Consider the following 10,000-nt stretch of genomic DNA (forward strand, 5'->3'; position numbering starts at 1 on the left):
CGTGTAGATACACATCAATACAACGTGATGACGTGTAGATACACATCAATACAACGTGATGACGTGTAGAGATACATCAATACAACGTGCTGCGTGATGACGTGTAGAGACACATCAATACAACGTGATGACGTGTAGATACACATCAATACAACGTGATGACGTGTAGATACACATCAATACAACGTGCTGCGTGATGACGTGTAGATACACATCGATAAAAGCCAATAAAAATGAAGCTCACCAGTTTGATTCCCATGCTTCATTGTGCTATTCCACAGCTGGTTTTGATTAAAGATGACATCCAGACAGTGTATTACTTGTTTTAAACTTAATCATCACGCTAAAATATGTATATAGGTTGTGTACAGGTTAGAAATGATCCGCTGGCTCTTCCCCATGTCTCCCTGTCACTTTGTTTACAAACGAAATTCACGTGCAGGAAGTCACAGACTTTGAGACCCCATAGCCTGGAGGGATGCGACGCTCTGATTGGTTCAGAAACTTCAGATCCAACGTTTCAGGCTTAAACTTCAAAATAAAATGTCCACCATTTCCGTTTCCCTACACCTTTAAACATCTGATCCTGGCCTAGATTTATCAAGTGATCTTAAACATCTGATCCTGGCCTAGATTTATCAAGTGATCTTAAACATCTGATCCTGGCCTAGATTTATCAAGTGATCTTAAACATCTGATCCTGGCCTAGATTTGGTCGCAGCTTTGATAAAATGTACATTTTATCAAGTTTAAATAACATTCCTCGAAACGCCCCGATTTTACGACGCAAAAAACTGGAACACAGCCAATCAGAATGTCAGTAGGAACAGGCCAATCAGAATGTCAGTAGGAACAGGCCAATCAGAATGTCAGTAAGAACAGGCCAATCAGAATGTCAGTAGGAACAGGCCAATCAGAATGTCAGTAGGAACAGGCCAATCAGAATGTCAGTAGGAACAGGCCAATCAGAATGTCAGTAGGAACAGGCCAATCAGAATGTCAGTAGGAACAGGCCAATCAGAATGTCAGTAAGAACAGGCCAATCAGAATGTCAGTAAGAACAGGCCAATCAGAATGTCAGTAAGAACAGGCCAATCAGAATGTCAGTAGGAACAGGCCAATCAGAATGTCAGTAGGAACAGGCCAATCAGAATGTCAGTAGGAACAGGCCAATCAGAATGTCAGTAGGAACAGGCCAATCAGAATGTCAGTAAGAACAGGCCAATCAGAATGTCAGTAGGAACAGGCCAATCAGAATGTCAGTAAGAACAGGCCAATCAGAATGTCAGTAAGAACAGGCCAATCAGAATGTCAGTAGGAACAGGCCAATCAGAATGTCAGTAAGAACAGGCCAATCAGAATGTCAGTAAGAACAGGCCAATCAGAATGTCAGTAAGAACAGGCCAATCAGAATGTCAGTAAGAACAGGCCAATCAGAATGTCAGTAGGAACAGGCCAATCAGAATGTCAGTAGGAACAGGCCAATCAGAATGTCAGTAAGAACAGGCCAATCAGAATGTCAGTAGGAACAGGCCAATCAGAATGTCAGTAGGAACAGGCCAATCAGAATGTCAGTAGGAACAGGCCAATCAGAATGTCAGTAGGAACAGGCCAATCAGAATGTCAGTAGGAACAGGCCAATCAGAATGTCAGTAGGAACAGGCCAATCAGAATGTCAGTAGGAACAGGCCAATCAGAATGTCAGTAGGAACAGGCCAATCAGAATGTCAGTAGGAACAGGCCAATCAGAATGTCAGTAGGAACAGGCCAATCAGAATGTCAGTAAGAACAGGCCAATCGGAATGTCAGTAGGAACAGGCCAATCAGAATGTCAGTAGGAACAGGCCAATCAGAATGTCAGTAGGAACAGGCCAATCAGAATGTCAGTAGGAACAGGCCAATCAGAATGTCAGTGAGAACAGGCCAATCAGAATGTCAGTAGGAACAGGCCAATCAGAATGTCAGTAGGAACAGGCCAATCAGAATGTCAGTAAGAACAGGCCAATCAGAATGTCAGTAAGAACAGGCCAATCAGAATGTCAGTAGGAACAGGCCAATCAGAATGTCAGTAGGAACAGGCCAATCAGAATGTCAGTAGGAACAGGCCAATCAGAATGTCAGTGAGAACAGGCCAATCAGAATGTCAGTAGGAACAGGCCAATCAGAATGTCAGTAGGAACAGGCCAATCAGAATGTCAGTAAGAACAGGCCAATCAGAATGTCAGTAGGAACAGGCCAATCAGAATGTCAGTAAGAACAGGCCAATCAGAATGTCAGTAAGAACAGGCCAATCAGAATGTCAGTAGGAACAGGCCAATCAGAATGTCAGTAAGAACAGGCCAATCAGAATGTCAGTAAGAACAGGCCAATCAGAATGTCAGTAAGAACAGGCCAATCAGAATGTCAGTAAGAACAGGCCAATCAGAATGTCAGTAGGAACAGGCCAATCAGAATGTCAGTAGGAACAGGCCAATCAGAATGTCAGTAAGAACAGGCCAATCAGAATGTCAGTAGGAACAGGCCAATCAGAATGTCAGTAGGAACAGGCCAATCAGAATGTCAGTAGGAACAGGCCAATCAGAATGTCAGTAGGAACAGGCCAATCAGAATGTCAGTAGGAACAGGCCAATCAGAATGTCAGTAGGAACAGGCCAATCAGAATGTCAGTAGGAACAGGCCAATCAGAATGTCAGTAGGAACAGGCCAATCAGAATGTCAGTAGGAACAGGCCAATCAGAATGTCAGTAAGAACAGGCCAATCAGAATGTCAGTAGGAACAGGCCAATCAGAATGTCAGTAGGAACAGGCCAATCAGAATGTCAGTAAGAACAGGCCAATCGGAATGTCAGTAGGAACAGGCCAATCAGAATGTCAGTAGGAACAGGCCAATCAGAATGTCAGTAGGAACAGGCCAATCAGAATGTCAGTAGGAACAGGCCAATCAGAATGTCAGTGAGAACAGGCCAATCAGAATGTCAGTAGGAACAGGCCAATCAGAATGTCAGTAGGAACAGGCCAATCAGAATGTCAGTAAGAACAGGCCAATCAGAATGTCAGTAAGAACAGGCCAATCAGAATGTCAGTAGGAACAGGCCAATCAGAATGTCAGTAGGAACAGGCCAATCAGAATGTCAGTAGGAACAGGCCAATCAGAATGTCAGTGAGAACAGGCCAATCAGAATGTCAGTAGGAACAGGCCAATCAGAATGTCAGTAGGAACAGGCCAATCAGAATGTCAGTAAGAACAGGCCAATCAGAATGTCAGTAGGAACAGGCCAATCAGAATGTCAGTAAGAACAGGCCAATCAGAATGTCAGTAAGAACAGGCCAATCAGAATGTCAGTAGGAACAGGCCAATCAGAATGTCAGTAAGAACAGGCCAATCAGAATGTCAGTAAGAACAGGCCAATCAGAACAAGCCAGTCACGCTGGAATGATAAATGCTGCACGCCCATTTGTTGGTATATGAGGACCAATGTGCTTCAGATCACCTGCTGTGGTGTTCTGAGCTCCTATTGGCTGCTTGGTCTGTAGTTCTAAGCTCACATTGCCTGCTTGGTCTGTAGTTCTAAGCTCCCATTGGCTGCTTGGTCTGTAGTTCTAAGCTCCCATTGGCTGCTTGGTCTGTAGTTCTAACCTCCCATTGGTTCACAGGGAGATGTAGTTCTGCAGAGTGACCATGTGATGTAGTTCTGACCTCCCATTGGTTCACAGGGAGATGTAGTTCTTCAGAGTGACCATGTGATGTAGTTCTGACCTCCCATTGGTTCACAGGGAGATGTAGTTCTGCAGAGTGACCATGTGGTGGAGACGGTGACCAAGGTGGCGATCTGTGCCGACAAGATAAACAGCATCAACATCAACCAGGGGAGGTGAGACATGTGTCTGTCTGTCTGTCTGTCTGTCTGTCTGTCTGTGTCACACACACGGAACCAAATGGACCCTTGCATATTAACAGTATACTATGTGTATTTGTCTCTCTCATTAACAGTGTACTGTGTATATACTTAGGGTATTAACAGTATATATTTATGTATATATTTATGTATATATTTATGTATATATTGCAGCATAACGTTCAACATGGCTCAGGGTATTAACAGTATATATTTATGTATATATGTATGTATATATTGCAGCATAGCGTCCAACATGGCTCAGGGTATTAACAGTATATATTTATGTATATATGTATGTATATATTGCAGCATAACGTTCAACATGGCTCAGGGTATTAACAGTAAATATTTATGTATATATTTATGTATATATGTATGTATATATTGCAGCATAACGTTCAACATGGCTCAGGGTATTAACAGTATATATTTATGTATATATGTATGTATATATTGCAGCATAACGTTCAACATGGCTCAGGGTATTAACACAGCCGACGCGAATCGCGTATCAATACGTTATCAATTAATCAAACGTCGGGTGCGAATCACGTATCAATACGTTTCAATCACTTTTTTATAGCATACTTTCATTCATCTTTTTACCCACCCGGACAATGAAGAACCATCGCCCTATCATTGCTGCTTAGTCCCGCTCACGTGATCAGAAAAAAAAAAAAAAAAAAAAAAACCCCTCCTCTCCTGAAAACAGGAGGGCGGGCCGCTTTACGTGTAGAAGCCACTAAGCCAGTGTAAAAATGGACGCGCCCATGCGCGCCCATGGAATGATCCAGTCGGTGTGTGAAAAGAATCAAATTTCACCTAACCTCGCCTCACCAGGCTTTCCTCCACCTATTGGCTTTCACACAACACTATACTACTCGATTCCCCCCTCCCCTCCTGTTTCTCCTGCAGGAGGAGGGCCTTGCGAGATGGGGGCTCTGTCCTGGCTGGCTCTGTCTCTCGGAAAAAAACATATGCACCGGATCCGATCGGCATTGCATTGCGTCTGCAACACACATGGACAGATGCATGTTTCCTTCTTCATACTGTAGCGACCAAACGATCCCCGAGCCTACAATACTACGAACTAACCACAGTATCGAGGGGCCGCCACGACAAGACAGTGTGCCGTTGGTGGATCACGTATCGCCATGCAGAACCGTCATAATCGGAGATCGCTCGGACGTGTGATTGTAACGCTTTTTTATTCATTATAATTGTAGTGATAAGACCGCAATGAACGCATCGGGGACGTAATCGACCCGGGTGTAATGTATAACGAACTTTTCCGCGTCCTAAACCGTGGTGTTGTGATCCGTTGTCGTTGACATCACAGCCCGGTGAATCTTTGTTTTTCCTCCATCGCCTCCAACCTGCATGCCCAGGCATGTTCTCTTGTTAGTAAATATACTTCACTAGCTTGAAAAACAAAATCAGCTGATGATGACAACGCGTCTCACCGTTATACTATAGTTCTGAACCGAACGGTGGAATGGGACTTTTTATAGCCGTACGGATCAAGACTTTTGCTGCCCAATGTGCCCTGGCATGAACCCCCCCCCCCAATGTTTTGCGATCAAGACAATGAGGCAATCATCATCATCTAAGAAAGCAGAGTTATGAAGGTTTATAGTCAGACATTGACAGGCAGATATAACAATAAACACAATAAATATGCTATACATCCTATACACCGAATGAAAGCCCTGAATGTGTACTTTTACGAGGAAAAGAGTAAACATTGATCCCATGTACAGTTTGTCATAAATTGGTTACATTGCACATTGCGCCCACCAGATATAACTGCAGAGAAGACATGGACCCGAACTCAATATTCACAAAATAAGGCCTATAGCGACATATAAATACTATATACCGTATGAAACAGAAGACTCTCTGCTTTCATAAGAAAAAAACTTCTACTGTAGTAATAATAAAAATCACACCCATGTGAAGTGAGTGGTGCAACTCTGTCCCATATTCTGTTCTCTGCTTATTCAATACAGCTTGCTATATACGGACTGAGGCAGAAAGTCATGTAAACCTTTTATTTACAGTTTGGTCTGTAAACTTCTACTGTAATAATAAAAATCACACCCCTGTGAAGTGAGCGGTGCAACTGTTCTCTACAGTTGCGTGGTGCAACTGTAGAGAACAGTTGCACCGCTCACTTCACAGGCCTTGTCTTCTCTGAAGTTATCTGGTGGGCACAAGCTGCATTCAATAACCAATTACTGTCTAACTGTACATGGGATCAATGTTTACTCTTTTCCTCGTAAAAGTACACATTCAGGGCTTTCATTCGGTGTATAGGATGTATAGGATATTTATTGGGTTCAATTTTATATCTGCCTGTCAATGTCTCTGACTTTAAACCATCCATAACTCTGCTCGCTGTTCAAGATAACCACTTCCAGGCAAATGCAGGTGTTGCAAAAAGGTCAATATCTCCAGAATGGAACATGGTAAAATCAAAATGTATTTTTTAAATTGAAGTGGACAAGTTCAGCTTTCTTTTGATGTATGCGTGTGATTCTCGCTATAAGAGAACATTTTGCTGTGGGCCCCCGAACAAGGCCTTTGTGCAATGTTAAACGGTAGCAACATCCAAATAGGCCTGTTGAGATCTTGTAGCAATCAAAGTGTTAACAGTATATATTTATGTATATATGTATGTATATATTGCAGCATAACGTTCAACATGGCTCAGGGTATTAACAGTATATATTTATGTATATATGTATGTATATATTGCAGCATAACGTTCAACATGGCTCAGGGTATTAACAGTATATATTTATGTATATATTTATGTATATATGTATGTATATATTGCAGCATAGCGTCCAACATGGCTCAGGGTATTAACAGTATATATTTATGTATATATGTATGTATATATGTATGTATATATTGCAGCATAACGTTCAACATGGCTCAGGGTATTAACAGTATATATTTATGTATATATTTATGTATATATGTATGTATATATTGCAGCATAACGTTCAACATGGCTCAGGGTATTAACAGTATATATTTATGTATATATTTATGTATATATGTATGTATATATTGCAGCATAGCGTCCAACATGGCTCATGGTATTAACAGTATATATTTATGTATATATTTATGTATATATGTATGTATATATTGCAGCATAACGTTCAACATGGCTCAGGGTATTAACAGTATATATTTATGTATATATTTATGTATATATGTATGTATATATTGCAGCATAGCGTCCAACATGGCTCAGGGTATTAACAGTATATATTTATGTATATATTTATGTATATATGTATGTATATATTGCAGCATAACGTTCAACATGGCTCAGGGGAAGGAAGGCATCATTGACTTCACAGCTGGTTCAGAGTTACTGGTGACCAAGACTAAGAACGGACACCTGTCTGTGGTGAGTACCTGTCTGTCTGTCTGTCTGTCTGTCTGACTACATGTCTGTCTGACTACCTGTCTGTGGTGAGTACCTGTCTGTCTGTCTGTCTGATTACCTGTCTGTCTGACTACCTGTCTGTCTGTGGTGAGTACCTGTCTGTCTGTGGTGAGTACCTGTCTGTCTGACTACCTGTCTGTGGTGAGTGTCTGTCTGTCTGTCTGTCTGTCTGTCTGTCTGTCTGTCTGTCTGTCTGTCTGTCTGTCTGACTACCTGTCTGTCTGTGGTGACTACCTGTCTGTCTGTCTGTCTGTCTGTCTGTCTGTCTGTCTGACTACCTGTCTGTGGTGACTACCTGTCTGTCCGTGGTGACTACCTGTCTGTCTGTGGTGAGTACCTGTCTGTGGTGAGTACCTGTCTGTCTGACTACCTGTCTGTGGTGAGTACCTGTCTGTCTGACTACCTGGCTGTGGTGAGTGTCTGTCTGTCTGTCTGTCTGTCTGTCTGTCTGTCTGTCTGTCTGTCTGTCTGTCTGTCTGACTACCTGGCTGTGGTGAATACCTGTCTGTCTGACTACCTGTCTGTGGTGAGTACCTGTCTGTCGTGACTACCTGTCTGTGGTGAGTACCTGTCTGTCTGACTACCTGTCTGTGGTGCCCCACACAGATATTATGTCCGTCTCCCTTTTATGCCCATATGTGGAGTTCTGTGTCAGGAATGCCCAAATATGGAGTGTTGTTCACAGTGATATTTACATTACCTCAGCTATTCCGGATGTTGAATTAGCTCTGGAACATTTTCAAAAATCCTTTCTCCCCATTGTCAACAAACATGCACCTTTAAAAAAGGTTAGAATAAAAAACAGAATAAGTCCTTGGTTCTCCCCTGACCTGTCAACTCTTCTTAGAGATAGGAATAAAGCCTGGTTACTAGCCAGGCGTACTGGGGACCAGAGACACATTGGACATCATTTAGACGCCTAAGAAATACAGCTGCAGTAAGCATAGCCAAATCTACATTCTATACAGACTTAATTACAAACTCCTACTCAGATCCTACCAAATTCTGGAAGGCTGTTGGGAATAAGAAATCCACCACCTCACTTCCCCAAAGTGTGAAAATTAATGGTTCCATGGTTTCGGGCCCAAATGAAGTTTGTACAGCTCTTAATGTTCATTTTGCTGCCACTGCCCACCTCTTTGAGGACAGACACACAGGATCTGTTCCCACATACAATGCCAGTATGCATACAGTCAGTCCTGGGTCCCAGTTCTCTATTCAGCCCATTCCCACTAATGTTGTCCTGGAAGCTCTACAGGCCATCAACATCAGATCCTCTGTAGGTGAAGATAACCTGGATCCCTTTTTTCTTAAATTATCTGCACCTTTTATTGTGGATCACATTGCTTTTATATTTAATTTGTCTCTGTCATCAGGTATAGTCCCCAATGTTTGGAAATCAGCACATGTTGTCCCACTGCACAAAGGTGGCGACAGTAATGATCCCAATAATTACCGGCCAATTTCAAAACTACCCTGTCTCTCAAAAATGTTGGAGTTAATAGTAAATAACCAGTTAAAACCATACCTTGCACACCAGTCAATTCTAAGCCCTCATCAATCTGGCTTTAGAGCGAATCATAGCACGATTACAGCTGTCACCCTAATTCTGGATCATTTACTCACAGGTTTAGACAAAAACAAACATGCTGCAGCCATTTTTATTGACCTCGCCAAAGCTTTTGACACAGTTCACCACTCCTTACTATTAGATAGACTGCACATATCAGGCTTTGATACAGATGCCTGCAACTGGTTTAGGAATTATCTGTATGGTAGACGTCAATGTGTTAAGATGGGTGGACAATCTGGGTTCCTACCAGTCACATCTGGCGTACCACAGGGTTCCATTCTAGGTCCTATCCTATTCACTATATACATCAATGAAATAGTTTCCTCACTATGTGATTGTCAAATTCATCTCTATGCCGACGACACAATTTTATACTGTACCCACTGACTCCACTGTACTGGCCATTGAAAAACTACAACTCGCATTTAACTCATTACAAAGCTCTTTTAGCAACCTTAAACTAACACTTAATGACAATAAAACAAAATTCATGGTCTTCTCTAAATCAAAAAACATAGACTATTCCAATCTCCATATCACCACCACCAATGGATCAACAATAGAAAGAGTCTCGGAATATAAGTCTCTTATATATGGCTGGACGATACATGCAATTTCAAATACCACATAGATAATCTGGTTAAAAAACTACGTCAGAAAATTGGCTTCCTATACAGAAATATAGCAAATTTTCCCAGGATCTGTAGAAAACGGATTATTGAAGCCACATTTCTATCCGTACTGGACTATGGAGACATAATCTATCGTCATGCAGCTGCCTCCACACTCAAGCCGCTGGACTCAGTTTACCACTCGGCTCTGAGGTTTATTACTGGAGACAGCTATGATACTCATCACTGTACCCTATATGATAATGTGGGTTGGTCTTCTCTGACGGAAAGACGCAATAATCACTGGTACCTCTTCATATATAAAGCCCTGGTCGGGAAATTACCATCATATATTTCTTCCATGTTACATCAGAAACCTAGTCGCATTGTAACTCGCTCCAGTGATTGGCTAGGCCTTCTGGTCCCTTTTGCCAACTCTGAACTTGGAAAG

The 10,000-nt window shown here is 42.1% G+C and overlaps 1 protein-coding gene across 1 annotated transcript in view; it reads left to right on the forward strand.

The window, feature by feature from the left end:
• The window catches only part of LOC306919189 (unconventional myosin-Ic-like), a 96,149-nt gene that overhangs the window by 74,247 nt on the left and 11,902 nt on the right, over positions 1-10,000 (forward strand). Inside the window, exons 19-20 of the mRNA XM_079532013.1 lie at positions 3,775-3,872; positions 7,227-7,326. Of these exons, the coding sequence (XP_079388139.1) occupies positions 3,775-3,872; positions 7,227-7,326 (198 nt within the window). The remainder of the gene's footprint in view (positions 1-3,774; positions 3,873-7,226; positions 7,327-10,000) is intronic.

The sequence above is a fragment of the Electrona antarctica genome, assembly GCF_951216825.1.
Source record: "Electrona antarctica genome assembly, contig: scaffold_51, whole genome shotgun sequence".
Lineage (NCBI taxonomy): Eukaryota > Metazoa > Chordata > Actinopteri > Myctophiformes > Myctophidae > Electrona > Electrona antarctica.